This window comes from Acomys russatus, chromosome 11 (genome assembly GCF_903995435.1).
Source record: "Acomys russatus chromosome 11, mAcoRus1.1, whole genome shotgun sequence".
NCBI lineage: Eukaryota > Metazoa > Chordata > Mammalia > Rodentia > Muridae > Acomys > Acomys russatus.
Window position 1 is genome coordinate 6,850,947 of NC_067147.1, and position 23,154 is coordinate 6,874,100.

General features: G+C 46.6%; 1 protein-coding gene across 1 annotated transcript in view; it reads left to right on the plus strand.

Annotated features, from left to right (window-relative positions):
• The window catches only part of Mgat4a (alpha-1,3-mannosyl-glycoprotein 4-beta-N-acetylglucosaminyltransferase A), a 94,292-nt gene that overhangs the window by 55,172 nt on the left and 15,966 nt on the right, over window positions 1-23,154 (plus strand). The window contains exons 5-7 of the mRNA XM_051152772.1: window positions 18,399-18,445; window positions 20,486-20,599; window positions 21,398-21,473. Coding sequence (XP_051008729.1) covers window positions 18,399-18,445; window positions 20,486-20,599; window positions 21,398-21,473 — 237 coding nt within the window. The remainder of the gene's footprint in view (window positions 1-18,398; window positions 18,446-20,485; window positions 20,600-21,397; window positions 21,474-23,154) is intronic.

Genomic DNA, 23,154 nt, shown 5'->3' on the forward strand with positions numbered 1-23,154 from the left:
AGTTTATAAGTGAGCCGGTCAGATAATGGTGGCATTTGTAATTGGGCGTACACTGGGCCTTTCTACTGTAAAGGTGATGTTTTTCTCTATGTGTTCAGTAGTTGCTTTGTGGTGAGCAAGCCTTGAAGATCAGGGAAAGTACCTGCTTCCCCTGAGAATGTGGGCAGCAACTCAACAAACACCCCATGAGTCCCTGCAGAAATGCCTGCTGTGTGTGGTTCATTCCATTGTCTCTCAGCTTGTTAGCTGGAGTTCCTTATACTTAGCTGTAGACTATGACTGGTTCTGGTTTCGTTAATCAAGCTGTGTGTGTGTGTGTGTGTGTGTGTGTGTGTGTCTGTCTGTCTGTCTGCCTCTGTGTGTGTGTTGCCTCTGTGTGTGTGCATGCCTCTATGTGTGTGTCTGTGTGTGCATATCTCTGTGTGTGTGCATGTGTGTGTGCCTCTGTGTATGCACGCCTCTGTGTGTGTGTATCTGTGTGTGTGTGCCTCGGTGTGCGTGCCTCTGTGTGTCTGGGTGTGTATGTGCGTGTGCATGTGTGTCCAGGGCATTGTGCTCTTCCACTTGGCTGTGGCCTGGCTGCTTCTTGTCACTTGTGGCATCAGAAGAGTTTTAAGCTGACCTTCAGTTTTCCTGGCCTTGAACTTGGGCAGTTTTTGAAGGAACCTGCTTCTTTTTGGTGGGTCTCAGAAATCAAGACCTGGGGCTGGAGGCATGGCTCAGTAAGTAAACTATATTCCTTACGAACATGAGGACCTGAGTTCAAGTCCAGAACCCACAGAAAAATGCCAGTGTGGTGGCACACAGTTGGAATCACAGCACTGGCCAGACAGAGGCAGGAGGATCCCTGGGATTTGCCTGCCAGCCCGTCTAGCCTAATTTGTGAGCCTAAGGCCAATGAGAGATGCTATCTCAAAGGAGGTGGGTGGATAACAATTCTGTGGATGGTGCAAAGTTGTCCTATGTTCTCACATGCACATATAAGTGCTGAGATATACAGGAACACACACACACACCCCTAAAATCAAGATCTTGATTCTGTATGTGTTCATTAGCTGAGGGACCATTTTTTTTTCTGACCATTCCAGTGGAGATCCCCTTGTTTCTGTGTAATTTTATGGCCCTCTATGTGTGTATGAGGTCATATGTGTACATAAGTTTTTAATGGGATGTGTGACTCTGGTCTCACAGGGCCCTCTGTAGCCTTCCCTCACTCCTCAGTTATTAAACCGGTTCCCCAAAGCGAAGAACCTGGCTGTCAGCATTCACAAAGAATCTACTTATTTTTCAAAGTTAGATAAACACAAAGCAGGTATTGAATTGCTAAGCTGATTGTCTCCTAGCCTGGTTTGTCTTGTTTTCTTTCTTCAGCCTCTCTGTGGCCAAGGCGCTGTTCTCCGGAGGGGATTAGCTCCTGGTCTACTTTGGTGTGCTTGCTTATAGTCTTCCTTCACAGCAATGGATCTAGGATTGGGTGCTGGGTCACTATTTTGAATTACTTTGAATAATGGGACAAGGGAAGCGTGACCCTGCTCTAAAAAATAATCTGTCTAAAAACATACAGCCCAAAGAAGCGCCCTTTCCACTTCCTCTCTTCTACTCAGCCTCTGGATAGTTACAGATGCCTAGCTATATCTTAATTAGGTAATGCCCATACAAGTCCTACTTTAATTGATGTTTTCTTTGTGACTTAATACTTAGCTTTGGGGGGGTTTCTGTGTGGATTCCGGAGACAATATGTTTTCTATTTTCAGGTTAGAGGATTTTGTTTCTGTTTTGGTAGACACCAATTATATGTGCCCTGTTGGAGTTCAGTTCCAAATATCTGCCCTGTTGCCATGACATAACATCCAGATGAGAGCAGCTTAAGGGAGAAGGGTTTGGCTCTAGCTCACAGTTGAGGGCAGGGAAACCAAAGTGGCAGGAGCGACCAGCTGGTCCCTGTACACCCACAGTCAGGAAGCAGAAGGGAGTGAGTGCTGCCGCTGCACACTGAGCTCCCTTCCCAGGCCAGCGTCTGAGCCGGAGGGACAGGGTTTCCCACCTCTGTTACCGAACCCCGCATAATCTCCTGCAGGCACACCCCCTTCCCAGGTGGTGCTAGACGTTACTGTTGATGAGGCCTAAGCGCCGCCGCAGGATGCTGCTGTTCCTTCCACTAGATTTCTTTTGGACTGAGAGGGGACTAGCAGTTTTTGATTTATAAATGATAATATTGTTGTTATGAGCATAGGCTCTTTCAGCTCATCGGCAGCTATCCAGCTAATATTCTAGTTAATTAATTAGTTAACTAATGTAGTTAGTTAAGGCCTTGAGATAGTATCTCACTATGTAGCCCTGGCTGGCCTGGATCTCACTGTATAGACCAGGCTGGCTCAAACTCATGGAGATCCAGCTGCCACCGCCGCCTCTGTCTCCTCAGCACTGAGATTAAAGGTGCGTGCTACCACCCCTGGCTTCTGCCCTTAGTTTTGAATTCACTTGTGCTCATGGTTGAGGCAGCCTCACTGCGTGAGAGTATTGTGACTTGTACTTTCCTCTGACTTGTATAGTATTCCTTCACACTTTTCTTTCCCTTCCTTCCTGAACCACGTCATGATGTGTTTAGCCCAAAGCTTACAGTTGAAAAGGTTTTTTCTCTCTCAGCAGATGAGTTTAGGTGACTTATGTGTATTGGTATTGACTAGTAGTTGTTGGTTGGTTTGTTTCTCCTTCCTTCTTTTCCTCTCCGCCCTTCCCCCCTCCCCAGGGGATTGGACTAAGGGGCCCTAGACTCCCTAGGCTGAGCCATATAACCAGCCTTTTAAAGACAATTCTTTAGTTTTGAAACAGGGTCCTGGGAGGCCCTGAGCTGTGGTCCTTTAGCTGGGGCTGCAGGTGTGCATCACAGCACCTGCCCTGCCCTCTCCAGTTGCCTCCCATCTTCTCCTCTTTATAGTGCTGGCTGCCTGTCCTGGAGAGAGGGGTGGGAGGGTTGGGGGGTGAGAGGTGTGGGGTGTGGAAGGAGGGGTGTGGGGAGGAGGGAGGGTTTAGTAGCTTAGGTCTGATGCTTTCCTTCTACAGCTTTTAAAGGATTTTTTTCCCATTGTGTAATCTGTTTTGCTTTATTTTTTATGTTTTATTTTTATGCTACTGGAGAAAAGTTTTATATATGCATACCTTTACAACTTTGTATAGAGCCCTTTGTGGGCACCTTTGTGTTCTTAGATGGTCTTACTAAGACTGGTGCGCCCCATTTCTCCTCTTTGCCCCGCCCCCTACGGCTGCCTTGTGTCAGGTAAGTTATCTCCCTTATGCTGGATGCATCTGCTGTCAGTGCTGCCCCTGGCTGAGGTCAAGGGTGAGGTGGCTGTGATGCTGCTGCCCGCTCTGTTAGATTTTGCTGGCCTTGCTGCACTGTCGAGGTGTAGTCTGCTTTGTCCTCATTCCAATCTGTTCGGTCTTCGAGCTCAGTTGTCAGTCTTCAGCAAGCACTGCTGTCCTTTGGATGTAGCCCCTCCTGTCTTCTCCTGATTGAGAAGAACTCATCTAAGCAAAGAGTCACGTGAGCAGTTGTCTCCGAGGTCCCTTATGGTTGTCGTAGTTTTGGGTTTTGTCAACTTGACACAAACTTAGATATGCTTAGAAAGTAGGAACCTCGATTGAGGAATCTGCTTCTACCCCTTTGACATGTTGGTTGGGAGGAATGTCATTTTCTTGATTATTTATTATTGTGGGAGGGCCAGCCCATTTTGGGCGGTGCCCTAGGCAGGTTGGCCTGGGATGAATAAGGACAGTACCTGAGCCAATAAGGAGTGTTCCTCTAAGACCCCTGCTTTTCAGTTCCTGCCTCTAGGTGCCTGCCTGAGGTTTTGCTCTGACTTCTCCTGATTATGGATGGTAACCTGTAAGCCAGACAAACCCTTGATGATGGACGGTAGGTAACCTGTAAGCCAGCCATTATAGTTTAGCTGGGTATAAAAACTCTGAATTATCCCTCCCTCACTTTTCTCCACCTTCCTCCCCTCTCTCCTCTCTTCATGTATGCTTGGATACCAGAGCTGACGTTAGCCAGACAGCCTTGCAAATTTCTTAGACTCAGGTATTAGAAACCCATGTTTTGCATCAATTGCTCAGCTGGTTCTTTTTATATCCTTAAAGACTGGCAATTCAGCTGTTATGTTTCAGTGTCAGGCATTATGGGTCATATTTCCCTGGCACATATTCTTTTGCCCTAAATCTTTAATTTCTTGAAAAAGTATGGTTTTTCCCTTATGAAAAATTTAAGCCATAAAACAAGTTGAAAAATCTCTACCCAAAGTACCTGTATGTTTACCACTTTGACTCTTATTCTGGGGTCTTTATATTTTCGTTTGTCATGTTTCACTTCACCTGCCCATCCTTTATCATTGTTCTAAAAATGAATGTTGTTTTGTGGTGGGTCTGCTGGACCGTTCTCCTTTTTAAAAAAAAATTAAGGTACGAGTTCTTTATATATTAAGTGGATACCATTCTTGTCAAATTTATATTTGACTCATAAACCTTTCCTTTTTTACTGTTTTGTATTCTACTCGTGTTTTTATGAGTCATTGAAGAGTATGGGTTTTTAGGCTACTGGATAACAGGGATGCGGGGATAAAGGTGTGTTCTGGTCTAATTATATTATTTTAATTGCCATCTTTCCTAGAACTGTGGAGCTCTTCATGTTATTGGTTATTGAAACAAAGCCAGATGCCATTTTGAGCCTGAGAATTTCAAACTGAGGCGGGTGATTCTTATGCTCTCTTCTCTCTGACAGTGGCATGTGACTTCCAGGAAGGAGTGTGGGAAAGCCCGCCTCCTGTCTTAACCACTCCCAAGTCTTTCCTGTTAGGGTCGTTACCTGCGTACTTTTGAACTGTTTTCTCCACTGAAGTGCATAAGGAGTCCGTCAGCCTCAGACAGGGCCCTCACTGGGACTGCATTTTCTCAGACTCTTCTCTCTCCTGTTGTGTGAGTGTGTGTTGAAGTACCGTGATGAAGCAGGAACTGAGGCTGATGGTAGATAACCCCCCAAACTGCAGTTCGCGCAAGAGCTTTCCTGATTCATTGGCTTTTTTTTTTTTTTTTTTTTTTTTTTTGAGGAGGTGGATTAGTTTGCCGTGTGTGTTGCGGAACAGTCCATCTAGTGCTACAGTCTGCTCTGCCGATGACTCTCCTGGCTGTGCTTGTCCATCCCAACTACACTTCCTTTTTTCTCTTTTCCCCATTTCTCCACCTCTGAGACCTTCTAGGTCCTTGGGCGCTGCTGACAGGTGGAAAAGAAGCCGACCCCATGGCTTTGCTCTTTTTCTATGCCATTCACAGCTACACTTCTCTTAGTTTTATTCTTTTACTCCCCCCCCCCCCCCCACCCGAGACAGGGTTTCTCTGTGTAGCCTTGGCTGTCCTGGACTTATAGAGGGTTGTGGTGAGCCGTCTGGTGTGGGTGCTGGGACCCCAACTCAGGTCCTCTGCGAGAGCAGCAAGTGCCGAGCCATCTCCCCAGCCCCTATATTCCATATGTTTTGACATGCTTTAATTATTTTCATTCAGATCAAAACACTTTCTAAGTCTCTGTAATTTTTCCTTGAGCCATGTATATAGAAATATATTTTTACATTCTTACCTATTTGAGAATTTCCCACTGTTAACTGCTCTCCACTTGAACCCCATTGTAGTCAGAGAACATAGTTTGTATGGTGTCGGCCCTTTTAACATGTTTATTGGGTATTTGTTTAGTGTGTGCCTAGAGAAAATGGATTATGCGTGCTCATGGGGCATATTTTCATACAGATATTTAGTAGGTTAAGTTAAAAATTACTAGTTAAAGCTCTGACTCTAGAGTCCTAGGGGGCTAGCCTCAGCCAGATGATCATTGGTGGTCTAACCTCAGCCACACGTCCAGATGATCACTGATGAGAACAGAGAAAGGACTTTGCTTCAGTCAATGTGGCCATGTGGGCAGAACAATTTAAGTGCTTCAGAACCCCAAGTCTGTGTTGCGGGGGAGGAGGCAGCGCTGACAGAACTTGGAGATTTGGCAGAAAGAGAAGAGGCTCTGGAGTTTGTTTGACTGACAGAAATCTGGGATAGGCCAGTGGTCTGAGACCTGTGTCTCAGTTCTGATTCTGCAAGACATTTGGGAGAAGCTGTTATCTCTGTCACCACTTGAGGGGGCCATCCAGTTTCTGGGTGTGGCTGCGCCTGCTCTGGAGTTCAGCCCTAGCATCTGCTCTGTGATTAGGCAGAGTTCCAGTGCAGTCGCAGAGATGTTTGTTGATCGGTTCTGTTGCCCCTGGTGCCAAGCGTACCTGTGAGCAGGCGGCTGGGAGAGAAGCACTTAAAGGGGCCAAGCAGAGCCAGGATGGGGCAGATGGGCTGGAGGCCAGTGGCTGGAGCATCCACAGCGTCCATGAGTGCTCTCCATCTGACCTAGTTGGCTGCGTCTTAAAATGTGCACGACCACACCAGGGCATCAGTAGTATCTTAGCCTGTTGCTTTCCAGCAGCTAAACCCTTAAGGTACTTACGTACATGTCAGTTATAAATCATGTAAGTGGATAAAGGTGAGGAAGGTAAAGATGATGACGAAGCACAGGGAGGAGAGGGGATGAAGCCCGATGGATTCCAACCTTTTGTTTTTCGAGACAGGATTTCTCTTCATAGCAGCCTTGACTCTCCTACCCTCACTTTGTAGACCAGGCTGATCCCAAACTCTCAGATATCAGCCTGCCTCTGCCTCCGAGTGCTGGGATTAAAGGCGTGCGCCACCTCGCTCCAACCTTCTTTTTTCTTTTCTAGTTTCCTCCAGTCCCCAGGAGCAAGTTGCAGCCGTTCCTTTCCTGCCTCCCCTGGTGCACAGTCGCCATGTTTGTGATCTCTCTTAACACCACAGTTCTCAACTTACTTGGAGAGAAAATACTTTGAGCAAAATACAACAGGAAAGAATCTCCACTGTTTTGTTCTAAGTTCATTTTTATCCCTTCTTGTCTCAAATACTGTGGATTCAATACCAGCACTGTGCTCTGTGGGAAAAAAGAGAAGCCCTCCAGCTCCCTTGGCTCTGCTAGAGGCTGGAGGGCACTAGGCCTCTGTGTAGCAGTGCATAGAACTCTAGCTTTCTTTCTTTTTTTTTTCTTTCTCTGGTTCAGAGATTACACTGTGTTTCTATGTGAATACAGACAGTTAGCATTTATGTGTAGTAGACCTATTATCTGTCTACATTTTTTGTTTAATAAAAAGAAAAGGGGGCATTATAGAAGGTCAGCAAAGGGTGGATTTGATGAGTCTTGGGGGCGTCAAAAGTGAGCATTTTGACATCATGGCTTCTCCTTTGGCATGTTTAATTGTGATGTTTAATGGACATCGTTGCAGTTTAAGGTGACACTTTGAAAATAAAATTCTCTTCTAATGATGACCTGAGCCCCGCCACTCAGTGGGGAGATCAGCAGAATCTGTAGGGTTTGATTTGGAGTTGACAGTCTCTGTTGTAACTTTATTTTTAATTTTAATTTTTCTTTTGTTTTCACTGGAAGGAAAAAGATGCTCATTTTCAGTGTTGAAGTGTACAAGTTGCTTTGTTACAATAAAACCATTGCGCGTACACACAAAATCGAGTCATATAAATGACTATTGAGAAAATATATTTAATTCATGTCCCCTAGAGTTTGGTCACAGTTCATCAAGTGTTTGCTGACGGAGTGGTGAGTGGTAGGTGTGTCAGTGAGGAAGAGGAGACCTTCCCACTGAACGCCCTAGAGACGGTACAGCACACGTGCGCATCATGACAGATGTTTGTGAGCACCGTGGAGGGCGAGCGGGTCGGGGAGGGGAAGAAAGGAGGTGGTACATGGCCGCTGTGGAGATGGCTTATTAGAGCGGTGAGGTTATTGGGTCAGATGGCCCTGAGTGGCTGGAGCTCAGCAGGAGGGGGCGTTCAGGAAGGGGAAGAAGAAGAAGCGAGCTATCACAGGGCTTTGCTTTCACAGGGCTATCACAGGGCTTTGCTTTTGCTCCGAGTCGAGGGGGCTGGCAGATAGTTTTTGTAACAGCAAATGGTAAATATTTTCAGTTTTGTGAGTCATTAGGTCTGTGTTAGAGCTATGAAGCTCTCCGTGTTTAGCCTGCAAATAGCCATGGGTCATACATACGTGAAGGGATAGGTTCGTGTTCAATGAAGCCTGACTGAGGAGACAGACCATGGGCCAGTGTCGCTGAGCATTGCTCGCACATGGAAAGCCTCAGGGGAAGTTCAGGCAGAGAAGACACTAGACATGAAGAAAAAAGGTATGTATGCACACATGTCTGAGCCATGTGTGCGTGTGGTGCCCTCAGAGGCCAGAAGGGGGCACAGGATCCACCATTATTGGAGTTACAGTTAGAGAAAAGTTTTTTAAAAATTATATACAGTGAAGCTGTGCTCAGTGGCGCATGCCTATAATCCCAACACTTGGGGGCCAAGGTGAGTTCGAGGCCAGCCTGGTCTACAAAATGAGTTCAGGACAGCCAAGGGTACACAGAGAAACTCTGTCTCAAAAAGAAAAAAAAAAATTATACAGTGTTTCCCCACTTTAATGCTGCAATTTAAGTAGCTATGATGGTTACCAAGATTAGGAAATTAGTATCAGTGTAATACTCTTTTAAAAATCACATATTCTCCCTCTCTTCCCCCTTCCCCCTCGCCCCCCCCCCCCCCCGGCCTCTTATGGCCATGTGCGCGTGCATTTGAGCAGTTGTGTGTGTGTTATGTGAACATGTTTTGCATATGTATGTGGTTATGTGGTGCTTTGTGTGTGTGTGTGTTCTGTGTCACACAGAACTTAGAGCACTGCCAAATACTTTGTATCTTACTAGATGCTTTTAGCCACTGAGCTGTCCTGTGTGCTCAGTGCTCTTTTGTTTTGTTTTGTTTTGTTTTGTTTTGTTTTGTTTTGTTGCAATGAAATCTCACTATGTAGACCTGCTGGCCTTGAACTCACAGAGATCGACATGGCTCTGCCTCCCTGCTGGGATTGAAGGGGAGGTACAACCATTCTGAGTCTCTCGGCCCGGTACTCTTTAACCATAGACTTCATTTGGATTCACGTTGTTAGTGCTATGGTGACTGTTTCTGCATCTGTTGTGGCATCCTGGGTTGCATCTGACACTCCTGAACCCGCAGTCTCTCCTCTGTGGCAGCTCCTTAGGAAATGGATGGTCTTTATGAGTCCCACTCGCCCACGCTGAGAGTATCTCAGCTTGGATTTCTCTGACATGTTCTAATGATTGCCCCGTGGCCACAGGCCTTTGGTGAGCCTGGCAGGACTTGCTGTTTGACGGGCTCCCACTGGCAGCTTTGTTAAGAACAAGGACCATTGTCCCGGTCCAGGCGCATCTCGGACTGGACTATCCCAAGAGGTCCCCAGAGCGGTCAGCTGGTGAGTGGCCTTGAACAGAGCGAGTCCTGGTGAGTGTGTGGGAATGCCTCCTGTCAGCGGTGGGAAGGCCAGGACAGATGGAACTCAGATGAAGAAGTAGTCTTTTTTTCCTTTAGCCTTTTAACTTCCTCTTTCTGACTCATTCTATCATAGCACTTGACCATTTTAGAAACTAGTAAAGCTCACAAAAATACTGTGGCATGTGTTTGCCTTTGTTTAAAGTAAAAGGGAAAAACCAAGCATTTTTGTGGGCAATAATATTCTTGCCTGAGATCCGAGCAAATAAGGTGGGTTTTTTTGTTTTTGTTTTTTGTTTTTTCCCCTCACAAGCTCTCAGTCCCAGTTTTGAACACACTGCCTGTGCTCTTGGTCCTGCTGATTTCTGATTTGTAACAGGTGTGCGTTATCTTTCTGGAATTCTCTCTGGTTCTTTAGTATGTAGAAATAGTGTTTCCGGTGGTGGTGCACTTCCTGACATAAGTAGCTGGAAAGACGAGGAAATGTCTGAATTGACTGTTCTAAGACACTAGACAGTAGGCTACCCAGGGGCAGGCTGTCCAGACAGAAACGTGACCCCCCCCCCCCAAGTCTACGTGGAGACACATTCAGACTACACAGGATAAGGCTGTCCAGGAGACAGACAGACAAATGCCGAGAACCTCCGCCTTCTGCCTGGTGACACATCCTACGTCATAGTGCAGAAGGGAGAATACCAAACCGAGCTGCTGGACAAATCTCAGATAAGGGTTCTGAGATGAGCCTTCGCTGTGTCGGGACACACAGGCAAGGAGGACACACCCTATGGCCGGAAGCCGAGGAGCCAGCAGCTGAGCTTATTGGCCACAGTGGCTGACTTTGGTGACCACTTGGCCTCTTCAGATCCTTCCATGTTGTATGCAGTTTGCCGTCAGGTGTGAAATTCATGTATATTTAAAATGGTACATGAATACTTTTTCTCGTTATATAATGGCATTATTTTGAGACAGTCGCATTGTATAGCCCTGGCTAACCTGTACTATGTAGACCAGGCTGGCCTCAAGCCTTAATTAACTGTCAATTGGTCATTACAGCCTATTTTGTTTACTAAAGTAGAGGTAGTCCCTGGTCCCTTCTGCTCTCCATTTGCCTGGAGCATCTTTGTAATCTCTTCACCGTGTATGTAATTGAAGATAAATTGTTGGGTCTTGGACCTGTGTGTGTGTGTGTGTGTGTGTGTGTGTGTGTGTGTGTGTGTGAGAGAGAGAGAGAGAGAGAGAGAGAGAGAGAGAGAGAGAGAGAGAGAGAGAGAATATGAGAATGAACTGTAATCTACCCAGCCAGGTCTTTTCATTGGGGAACTGGGACCTTTGCGTTCACAGCACTCTCTGACAGATACGGAGTTCCTCCGCCATCTTTCTCACGGCTTTCTGGGTCAGCTGGGACTGTGTTCTTTCTTGCTGTGTTCCTTTGTGGTTTCATGCAGTTGAGTGCTTTGAATACTTTCTGGTTTTGTTTCCTGCCTCTACTGAGGAGTTCTGCTTTGCAGTTACTGCACGGCTCACACACAACAGCCCGAGAAGCTAACGTCGTCTGTGTACAAACAGCTCTGCACCTCCACTCCCTCCTCCCACACTTGTTTCTGACTGGAGATGTCCCATCGTCTTCTAACGTTTATCTCTGGACAGTCGGTGTTCACTGCAGTTAATAAACTTCACACTGAGGGCTGAGTTGCTTTATAAATGCCAGCGCAGTCAGTGGTGGAGAAAGCTGAATGTGGCCATTTTCCACCAAGTTTCTTCTTTGATATTGTCTGTGCCTTAAAAAAATGTGTATACTATAGTTTTTGGGCCACAAGACACACTGTTTTCTCCCCAAAGTGGAGGGGAAATGGGGGTGTGTCTTATGATCAGGTGCGTCTTATGGTCAGGTGCATCTTGTGGTCTGAAAAATACAGCAGGCACCGGCCTGCTAGTATGTCTGTGCACTGTTTGCATGCCTAGTGCCCAAGGAGGCCAGAAGAGGGTGTCACATGCCCTGGGACTAGGGTTACAGGCACTTGTGGCCCACCATGTGGATGCTGCAAATCAAACCCAGGTCCCCTGGAAGAGCAGTGAACACTCCTAACCATCGAGCCAGCCCCTAATTACTGCAGGCCTTTTATTTCAACTTTCTCTAGCAAGTGCTGTAAACTGATGACTTAGGTAACACCCCCTATACCCCCCCCCCCGCATTTCTTTATATAAAGTTTAGGTATTTGTGCTGTGTACAGGACATGGGTGGGCATGCTAGTGCTATTGTACACACGGAGATCAGAGAACCACTTCCGGGGATGGGTTCTCTCTTTCCCTGGGAATTAAACTCAAACTTGGCAGCAAGTTGCTCTGCCACCAAGCTACCTTACTAGTCCTGTTTCTCCATTTCTGAAAGGCAGTGTTGGCAGGGTGTTCTTGTTAGTTTCCCACTTCGGTTCCTTGAATGATTATTTAAGCTTCCTGTCTTGGGGAGCCCCTGCTAAGGATCCTATTAATAGCTATATTGACATCCTTTATATGTGCTAGGTTGCTTTTTCTTTTTTTCTTTTTAATGATGGAAACAAAAATATACCTAAAAGCGAAGCTTCTGGGAAAACCATTTGTTTGTTCTTCCCTGTCTTGTATCATTCCTCAAACTTGACCCTGGCCTCCCACCTGGCCTTTCATTTCAGGGTTGAGTCTCTAAGACATCCTTGTTGGCAACAGTTCAAGGTGATATCCACAGAGTGTCTTGTGGGCACGAGGTGATTGTAGTTACAAACTTTCACAAAGGACTTGATCTTTGACCTCTTGGCGATTTTCTTCTTGCCCATGGCATCTGGCACTTTTCAGGGATAATGGTCAATTCTAGCCACCAGACTGTGGCTGTCAGGGTGGTCTGAGTTGTCATCATCAGTGTTCTTCACGATGACGGCTTTGCATCCAGAGTGGCATCCAGCCAGGACCAGCAGCACTTTCCCGGGTCTCATGAACTTGCACATTCCAACAGCAAGAAGCCAGCACCCAACAGAAAAACATGCACAATTCTTTTCTTTAATTTTCTTTTTTTCTTTCTCCTTCCTTCCTTCCTTCCTTCCTTTCTTCTTTCTTTCTTTCTTTGTGTGTGTGTGTGTGTGTGTGTGTGTGTGTGTGTGTGTGTGTGATAGATTTCTTATCTCTTTCTGCTCTTGGGATTTTTTTCCTTTGTTTTGAGTTTTGATAGTTGGGGTTGGGAGTCGCTGGTGACCTCTTCTGCCACTATGTGGATGTTGGCATAGACGCCAAGACTGTTAGTTTCCTAAGACAGGGTCTTACTAAGCTGCTTAGGCAGGCCTTGAACCTTCAGCCTCCTGAGTAACTAAAAATCATAGACTTGAATGACCAGGCACAGGCAAATTTTTTTCTGCATATTCTTGTGAAGACTCTTCTGAATTCTTTGACAGTCGTGTTTGATAGATCTGTTTCTTTAGAGTCTACTATTGGAGCTGAAGTAGGCTTTGCCAGGGGGTGGGGTGGGGTATGGAAATGGATTTGATCCCTTCTGTCCTTGGAGTTTTTGTGGTTTGGGAAACAGCTCCCTCTTCTGGCCTTTATAGGTGTTGCTTCGCAGGGATAAAAACTGTTTGGGCTAGCATGTTATTCTGGAAGGGCCATCTGGCGACAATGTGGACAAAATTGCCTGAGTCTCTGCTTGCGTGTCTTGCAAGTTGGTCCTGCAGCAACTTCTGGCCCAAGCACCCATAATCACTGTAATTATAATCTGCAGCTGGAGAGAGGCGTAAGCCGAGATCCCAGGTTAGGCAAAGCTGCTTCCAAGTGAGCAGGCTGAGAGGCTATGTTCCTGGAAAGTGTGCACTTGAAGATGGCTTCTCCGCGGGTGTGGCTCTGGTGTGGCTTGGTGTATACTGTCTGAGTTCAGACAGCCCAGAGCTGCTGTGTAGAGCGTAGGGCTGGGAATCTTGTTCTTAGCCAGGGACTTTGGAAGGCTTTTTGGCTGAGGGAAGCCACTGCTTTGCCTCTTAGGGCAAGCACTTCTACTGTGTGCTGGTGACATGCGGAAGCAAGTGTCTCTCTGTGTGGGTTGGGCCACTGGGATGGGCTCTGAGGCTGGATTTCCTCAGTGCTTCTGAAAGTGACCACCAGTTCAGCTTTGTGAGTGGGCTGCCATGTCAGCTGTCACATCAGGTGCACAGGTGGTGGTTACACAGAGGTACCACCATGACCAAGAGCTTGTCACTGTGACCTCTCAGAACACATCTCAAGATGCTAAGGGCACCTGGATTCTTTCTCTACAGAACTGTGAACCCAGGGACATCCTCTCAATATGGCCTTTGGGCTAAAGGAGGGGTAACACCAGTACTTCTCCAAATATTGGGGTTTCTGAGATTGCCAGTTGAAATTTTCCTGGTGGAGAAAGAAGCTTGAGACTTTGGGTTCCTGCTGATGTCGCCACCTCTGAGGCCCACCCTTGCCTATGCCCCTCTTCTGTGTATCGACCCCTGAGTGAAGCTGAGCAGCCATGACCTTCCTTGCTGTTGTATGTGCAGTGTGAGGCGCTGGGTTTGCTCCTGCTCCGTACTTTGCTTCTGTGGGTATGTGCACGTTATATTCAGTTCATCCATTTCAGTCAAGCTGGCTGCTGTCGTGCCAGGGTGTTTTACAACAGTTTCACAACGCTAAACAGAAAACCCATTCGCCTCTTCCTCATAGCCCGAGCCGGCTGTTGATCTGCTTTCTGCCCCTGTAGTTTCCTTACAAATGCAGCTGTGCAATCCATGGTCCTCTGCCTTGTGCCTTTTATGTAATGTGTCTTCAAGGGCCATCTGTGTTTCAACACATAAAAGAACATCTCTTGTTGACTTGTTTTTGTTTTTCATTTGCTTGAACTCTTTCTTTCCTTCCTTCCTTTCTTTTTCAACACAGTTTCACTAAATAACTTCATCTGGCCTGGGCCTTTGTAGGCTAAGTTTTCCTCCAGCTCACAGAGATCCGCCTGTCTCTGCCTCCCAAGTCTGGGTTTAAAGGGCATATATAAGACAGAGGTCAAAGTCAGATGTCTTTCTTTGTTACACTCCACCTTAGTTTTTAAAGCCAGGCTGGTTCTGTCAGGGATCCTGGGGCCCACCAGCCTGGTTTTCTGCTGAGACCCAGGGGTTCTCCTGCCTCTGCATCTCCAATTTTGGGATTTGGGGTAAGCACTGCCGTACCTGTTCCTCTGCCCCATTTGGGCCCTTGTGCTTACTGAGGGAGCCATCTCCAGCCCTTTTTTGCTTTTTATGCATACTTAATTCTCCACTGTCCAAGCATCCCATTCCTGGCATATACAAATCCCAGTTTTCAGTTCACAGATTTGAGTGACTCCTCTTTTACTACAGTTTTCATATTGCTCTTAAAATAACTCAGGCAGAATGCCATTCTTAAATGAGCAGCCCTGAGTGCCCAGCCACGCCCCCAGCCATGAAGGGAGGGGCCAGGAGACGTCCCATTGGAGACACCTGGCCAGTGTGGCCCAGTGCTCCTAGACTGATCATAGCTTGAGCTTTCTTCAGAGGAGTCCAACCCCCTCCAGTAGGTACCAAAAAGGCTCAATTCTCCTGCTTTTTTTTTTTTTTTTTTTTTTTTGGTTTTTTCGAGACAGGGTTTCTCTGTGTAGCCTTGGCTGTCCTGGACTCGCTTTGTAGACCAGGCTGGCCTCGAACTCACAGTGATCCGCCTGCCTCTGCCTCCCGAGTGCTGGGATTAAAGGCGTGCGCCACCACGCCCGGCTCAATTCTCCTGCTTAAAGGGCCACCAATCACCGTTGTCTAAACAAGTAGTCTGTAGATAGATCAGTAGGTAAGGTAAGGATGACGGGGACTGATGGGTCCTGTTCTGTATGGCTGCATTTTGTATTGCTCAAATGGCTTACAGCTCACATAACAAGCCTGTGCTCACACGTAACTCCCTGTTTCTCTGCCTCAGAGCAGCCTGTAGGAGTGGAGGGCAGGCTCTGCCTCTCACTGTGCCTTTGCATATCACCGTGGTTCATCGCCAAGCGTTCGTCACATTGAGCTTCAGGATGCTTCTGAGCATATGATAGTCCAAGCAAACCTTGCTTTGTTACAGTCTCAGATACTCTCTGGTCAAGTGTGTGGGCGATTAATTGCTGACATTTGAGCTCATGTAAGGGGAGAAGAGACTGTAGTCCTGTGTTGTCGCTCTAATTTTTTCTTAAGGGTCTAAAAGATGTGTTGTTGTGTAGATACTTTATTGTTTTTTTATTTTTTAATATGTTCACTTTACATCCTGATTGTAGTCCCCTCTGTCATCGTCACTGGGTCCCACCCTTCCTCCCTCGTCACCCCCTCCCTCCTTCATCACCCCCTCATCCTCCTCCCCATCCCTTAGTCCTCAAAGTGGGAGCCCTCCTTCCCTATCATCTGACCCCAGCCTACCAATCTCATCTGGACTGCCTACATCCTCTTCCTCTGTGGCCTGGCAAGGCTGCCCCACCAGTGGGACTTGATCGAGTGGGCACCAAAGTCCATATCAGAAGTAGCCCCTGTTACCCAAATTATGGAATCCGCAAGGAGACTGTACTGCCATCTACTACACCTGCGCAGAGGGTCTAGGTCGTCACCATGCATGGTCTTTGGTTGTGCATCAGTCTCTGTGGTACCCCACCCCCTGCCCAAGCTTGTTGACTCCATGGGTCTCCTTGTGGGGCTCCTGTCCCCTGCAGGTCCTTCTATCCCCCAACTCTTCCATAAGACTCCCTGTGCTCCACCCCGAAGTTTGGTTGTGGCTGTGAGTCTCAGCATCTGCTTTGATCCCCCACTGGGTGGAGTCTTTCAGAGGACATCTATGCTAGGCTCCCGTCCTGTTCCCTCTTTTCAACCTCTTTTGCCCTTCTGCATGAGAATGAAGCATTTTCTCTAGGGTCCTCTTTGTTATTGAGTTTCTTTAGGGCTGTGTATTATAGTGTGGTTATCCTGTAATATGTGGCTAATATCTGTTTATAAGTAAATATATATCATGTGTGTCTTTCTGGGGCTGGTTACCTCATGCAGAATGATCTTTTCTAGTTCTATCCATTTGCCTGCAAATGTCAAGGTTTCCTTGGCTGTCCTGGACTTGCTTTGTAGACCAGGCTGGCCTCGAACTCACAGCAATCCACCTGCCTCTGCCTCCATGTGCCACCATGCCCAGCTTGATTTCCTTGTTTTTAATAGCTGAGAGATATTCCATTGTGTAAGTGTACCACAGTTTCTTTATCCATTTTTCAGTTGAAGGACATCTAGTTGTTTCCAGATTCTGGCTATTATGAATTAAATTGCTATGAACATAGTTGAGCAAGCATCTTTGTTGTAAGGTGGAGCATCTTTTGGGTATATGCCCAGGAGTGGTATAGCTGGGTCTTGAAGTAGCACTATTCCCAATTTTTTGAGAAAGTACCAGATTGATTTCTAAAGTGATTGTACAGTTTTACACTCCCACCAGCAGTGAGGAGTGTTCCTCTTTCTCCACATCCTCACCAGCATGTGCTGTCACTTGAGTTTTTGTTCTTAGCCATTCTGACTAAGGTGGAATCTCAGAGTCGTTTTGATTAGCATTTCCCCATGACATTGAGCATGATATTTTATTCTTAAATCAGTAAGCTTAATAAAAGTTGGGATTTCAGTTAACAGAAATTAAAAGTTAAATTAGGCAAAAATGTGCGTTAGTTTTTAATGAGGTTTTCTCATTACTTCTAGTGTTTAGCTTTTTTTTTTTTTACCTGTCAGCATTAGATGTGTGACAGCCTTCATAACATTCAACAGTATTAAGTTGTCAGTGGGCTTAAAATGGATAGAGAATTGTGCTGGCTAGTTTTATGTCAACTTGATACAAGCCAGAGTCACTGGAGAGGAGAGAACTCAGCTGTGAAGCTGCCTCCATGAGATGAGGCTGCAGGCAAGCCTGTAGGGCATTTTCTTAATTAGTGATTGACGCAGGAGGTCTCAGCCCATTGTGGATGGTGCCACCCTTGGTGGGTGGTCCTGGATTGTATAAGGAAGCAGGCTGAGCTAGGCTGTAAGTAGCACCCTCCATGGCCTCTGCATCAGCTCCTGCCCTGCCTGTGTTCCTGTCCTGGTGTCCCTCAGGCTGGACTGTTACCTAGAAGTCTAACCCTTTCTTCTCAGTTTGCTTTTGGTTGTGGTGTTTCATTACAGCAGTAGTAACCCTGACTAAAACAAGAATATTGGATTTTCAGGTGTTTCGGGGTATGTGTGTGTGTGTGTGTGTGTGTGTGTGTGTGTGTGTGTTTGGTGGCACTACATATCAAACCTAGGGCCTGGTTCGGGTAAGGCAAAGGCTCTACCATCTCCAGCCTAGATTTAAATTGTTTATAATGGAAACATACCCTGTATTTCTAACTGTGGTTCTCATCCTCCTGATTCAGGTTCTCAGTATGAGCATACTAATACAGCAATGCTGCCGCTTTGTAGCACACGGGTGTATTTAATGTAGCTCTAAGGTTTCTTCCCCTGCCACACCCCCGCTCTTTGAGTGGAAGAGAACATTAGAGCTCAGAGAGGCACCACAGACTGTAGCTTCAGAGATGAAGCCTGGGCCTCGGTTTCGGCTCAAGGTTCCAAGTACCGCCTGCTGCAGGCTGCGTGTGCCCTGTGCACATTCGCTGCTTAAGAGTTTGGATGGGGTGGCATGCACTCCTGTAATCCCAGCACTGGGGAGGCAGAGGCAGACGGATCTTTGTGAGTCCAGGACAGCCAAGGCTACACAGAGAAACCCTGTCTCAGAGCAAAAATAAAGAAAGGAAGGAAGGAAGGAAGAGAAGAACGAAAAGGAGGGAGGGAGGGAGCTTGGTTGTTTCAGGAGACATAGGGATTGCTTTGCTGTTTTTATAGTGGCGCACACATACAGCGCACATAGATACATACATGCAGGCTAACACACATACAATACAAATCTTTTGTGAAATAAAAATTATAATACTTTTCTCTCTTTCCCAGACAGATCTTGATTATGTTCACAGCGTTGTAGCCAACTTGGAGAAAGAGTAAGTTGACACTGTTTTCATTGCTATTACTTTGACTTTTTGTGAAAATTCCTTCCTTCCTAATTCATTTCTCTGTTCAGTGTCAATATCAGTACCATTTATGCTCTCAGGGAATAGCTGTATACAAATCCAGGAGCCTGGTGGGTAAATCGGTTCGTTCGACTGTAGAAAAGATTTGAACAGCGTCTGTACAGAGTTTTACCAACTGTCGTCTTTACTCTCGAAAGAGTAGAGACAGTTACAGTTGTACAGAACCGTTGGGATCTTTCACCCCTAGTCACACTTAGCAAATTTGTTGTCAAGACAGACATTAAAGTTGAGCTATATCTAAGCTTGTTTTTCTGTCCTGCCAAGATTGGGCCCCAGTTCATTGTGGGCAGGTGACAGATGCAAAGCTTAAGGAGTCTCAGGCATTGCTGAGTTTCAGATTATCCACTCGCCAGTGTTAAAGTTAGACGTGCCAGGTTTCTTCAGCAAATCTCAGCTGGTTTTACCCCTAGAAAAGACGGAGGGAGCTGGAGAGATGGCGCAGCGGTTGCAGGCACTTGCCGAGCTTGCAGCTGCTTTGTGCGATTCTTCCTAACCCTCCTACTACTGCTGCCCGCCCAGAACCCTCTCCCCACATAATACACAGAGTTAAAAAGAATTTTAAAAATTAAAAAAGAAAAGACTTAAAAGCAGTAGTTATTTGCTGGCTCCACACTTAAAATAATTTCTCCTGTCAATCAAAAATACGGAAGCTGGAGATTTTAAAAATATTGTGACTACTTCAGGGTCAAGTTATTCTGTGTTAAACATGTCCTCAAGTGCCACATTCCTGGCAGCCTATAGAGAGCAGTGTGTGCGGCTTCTTAAATAAGGAAGCAGGGCGCTAACGACTGGTTCCCTCCCCCATGGGCACTTCTCCAGACTGACTTGCTGTTCAGGGAAACCAAGGCCACAAAGTGAGTGTAATCACGTACCCCAGGCATCTGCGCAAAGGCCGGCATTGTGAGTGCTGAATGAGACAAGAACGTGAATACAAAAGAAACCACAGACTCAAGATCTCAGAAAGGCTTCCCTAGCCCGAGCCCACTGATCAAGCTAGGTGGCTCTGGGCCTAGGGGCTCTGTGCGTGAAAGGATGTGGGGTCCTTGGCTTCCTTTCATTAGGCACCAGTAGACTTGTCACTAGTTGTGACAACTAAAATGTCTCCAGGCCCCTCGGAATATCCCAGGAGGGATAAGTTTCCCTCAGCTATAAAACCCCAGTTTGGAATGACATAGAGCCTGCAGCCCACAGCTGAAGCTTCCTGAATATTGGAGAATGTTGTGTTTTCAAGGCAGGTGGATCACTGTGAGTTCGAGGCCAGCCTGGTCTACAAGTGAGTCCAGGACAGCCAAGGCTACACAGAGAAAAACTCTGTCTCAAAAAACCAAAAAAAAAGTTTTTTGAAAAAAAAATCAGATTTATTGATTTGTTAGTCTGTGTGCGCACATGCTGCGGTGTGCATGTGGAGATCAGAGGAGTGTTTGCAGTTGTCCCTCCTCCTACTGTGTGGGTATTGAATTGAGTCCACCAGGCTTGGGGAGGGGGACAGCCATCTTACCAGCCCAGAAAGGTAGAAGAATTTTGTTTCCTCATAAGTAATATATTTTGGGTAAGCATACTGATTCACTTTTTTTCCCCCTTCAATTCCCCACTTTCTGTGGGACCTTGATTTGCTTAGGATTGTAAATTGATTGCTTTTAAGATGGTCATGCCTGCGCTTTGCCTGGGCTCTCTGTGCTGCGTCTCACTGTTTCTGCTCTAACATTTACTGCCTTTTAAAAGCGTGGTCGAAAAAAGGGGAAACTCAAAATTTTGTATTAGTAGAGGAGTTTGTATTTTCTGCTCAGTGGTGAGCTGCCTTCATGTAGCACATGGTGCCCACCCGCCCACACACACACCCCACTCCCCTGCTTACCTGTGCATTTGCAGGTTAAATGCAGTAAATCAAGCATTAAGACAAGTGAAATCCCAGAGAGCTAAAATAATACAGCTAAACCTTCCTCTTGGTAGGTTTTCTAGAGAAATCAGTTCCGGCCTGCTGGAAGTAATCTCCCCTCCGGAGAGCTATTACCCCGACTTGACAAACCTGAAGGAGACCTTTGGGGACTCTAAGGAGAGAGTCAGGTGAGCCTCGTGGACCCCCAGGAAGTACTCAGAAGAGGTCAGGCTGCCATGGCGGGCTAGTCCAGGCTGTCTTGTTTGGCTCAACACATCTTGAGAGGCTTGTGTAGTTGAACTGAGCTTGGGATGGCTGTCATGGTGCTTTCTTGAGCTGATTCTGGGACCGTGTCTCTTACTCAGAATTAGTGTGCTTCTGTTAGCTGCTAGGAATGCACTGAACAGATTACTAGTGTAGTTTTAAATGTGTTTTAAAAGCATTAACACATAACATTAGTTTCTGTTTGGATTCAGTGTGCACCATTGGTCTCTAGCAGTCCTCAGTTCACAGCTCTAGACGCTGGTCCCATGTTCCCTAAAGTAGACTTTGCCAAGCCCTAGTTCAAGGAGACAGTTGGATAGCACCAAAGAAAAGTCTTACGGACAAGGCAGTCTGGAAAATGCTGGTTCGTAGCTCAGAAGTAGAGCGTTAGCCAAGCGTGCATGGAGCCATGAGTTCCATCCTCAGTGCTGCAGTACGTGTGCTCACTGCTGGACAGCTTAGCATCTTCTGTGCTGGTCTCTTAGAAGGAGAAGCGTGTGCAGTGTTGCCCAGTCTCCTTCGTGGGGAGCCTCTGTGCATGGAGCAGCTGGAGGCCTGGACGCCCTGGGAGTGCAGGGGGATAAAGGCTTTACTAGAGGAAGGCAGTCTCTGACCACACCTCCTCTGTGAGTCCATCTGTTACAGTAGACATGAGACTCATACATACCATCTGAGTTTACTAACTTAGAGTCTGACTCCTCACTTCTCTGAAACTGTTTCAGATGGAGAACCAAGCAGAACCTGGACTATTGTTTTCTGATGATGTACGCTCAGGACAAGGGCATCTATTACATTCAGGTAAGAGGAGGCTTTTCTCTTGGTCCTTCTGTTTGAGATAGGATCTCACTCTACAGATCTGGCCGGCCTGCAATTTGCTATCTAGACCAGGCTGGTCTTGAACTCACAGAGATCTACCTGCCTCTGCCTCCCTGGTGCTGAGATTAAAGGCGTGTGCTATCACACCAGGCTGTTCTCACCATTTTAAAGAAAAAGTATTAAATAGGGTATATTAGTACAGACCTTCCTTAGCCTTTTTGTTTGGTGGTTTTAATTCTTCTTCTTCTTCTTCTTTTTTTTTTTTTCTTCTAAGTAAAATACACTTACTAAAATAGATAAAGGAATGCACGTAGCTTCTAAAAGATTTTGAAATGAGTGAGTGAGGCACACATCGCTCAGAATAGATTTGTTTCCTGGTTCCTTGTAAAGCTGACCACATTCTATGAACACATTCTGTGTATAGTTTAACAGTGTTGGGGTTCAGAGGTCTGTATCAAAAATGTTCACATGGATGTGGAAGACAGGAAGGCATATTAGAGGACATCTCTGTTCTGTTCTTTTATGTGGGAGTGTGTGTGTTTGTGCACATGTCCTGTATGCTTGTAGTGCGTGTGCGTGCTTACTTGTGGGGGTCAGAGGTCAATGTTGGGGGTCTTCCTCAATTAATCTCTACCTTATATTTTTGAGGCAGAGTCTCATACTAAACATGGAACTTTCCAGTTCAGGTGGACTGGCTAGCTAACAAACTCTAGAGTTCCTCCCGGCTACCTGCTCAGTATGGGATTTCAGGCACAGTCATGGCTGCCTTGGTGACATGGGTGCTGGGGCTTGAACTCGGGTCGCTCCGCTTGCACAGTAAGCTGGCCTCAAATTTGGGGTTTTCTCACCTCTGCCTTTAAGTGCTGGGGTCACATGCATGTAGCACTTGTTTTCTTTGATTTCTATTAGTAATATTTTTATAGTTCACCTGGAGTAAGCCTTTCACTTCCTTAAGTGACACCAGCATCATGTTTTGCAAACCTACCTGAGCATAGTGGCACAGACTTAGCATCCCAGCATTGGGAAGCAAGAGGGTCTCTAATTTGAGGCCAGCCTGGACTCTGACAAGTTCCAGGGCTGTACTGGGACGCTGCTCTTCAGGAGGGAGTCTTACACTCATTGAATCTAGTTTGTGTTGCCAGGCTGGTCTTGGGAGTGAGGCCTGCCCTGGCATGTGGAGTCACCCCTGCCAGGAGGACATCATTAAGGTGACCCACGCCCCTCGGCCCTAGAGAATACCAGTAGCACCTTAGCTGGTGGTGACTGGGGCCAGGATTTGAGCCTACCTTTCCCCTTTATCGGGGTCTTTTGTCTGGGAGGAGCGTATACAGGTGCTGCACGTGCTGTCACAATCACAGCTCGTGGGGTCCTTTCTTCTCTGGACTTTTGGGTGCAACCCAGGTGATATTTTCACAGCCCCCACTCTTTGGGTGTGTGTGTGAGAACACTGCGTCTCCCTGCTGTCCAGGGGGAGCACTGCTTAGTGCTCCTTTGTGGTACTGCAGCCGCCGGTAGTAAATTATTCACCTCCGTTCTTGGCCACTGTTGGGTGCCTGCCTTGTTTCTGTCCACACCTTGATCGAATGAAGACAGAAACAACACACTCAGGATGCATGCCAGAAAGGCAAAGGCTCCAGGGATTTGTAGATTTGTAACTGGTTTC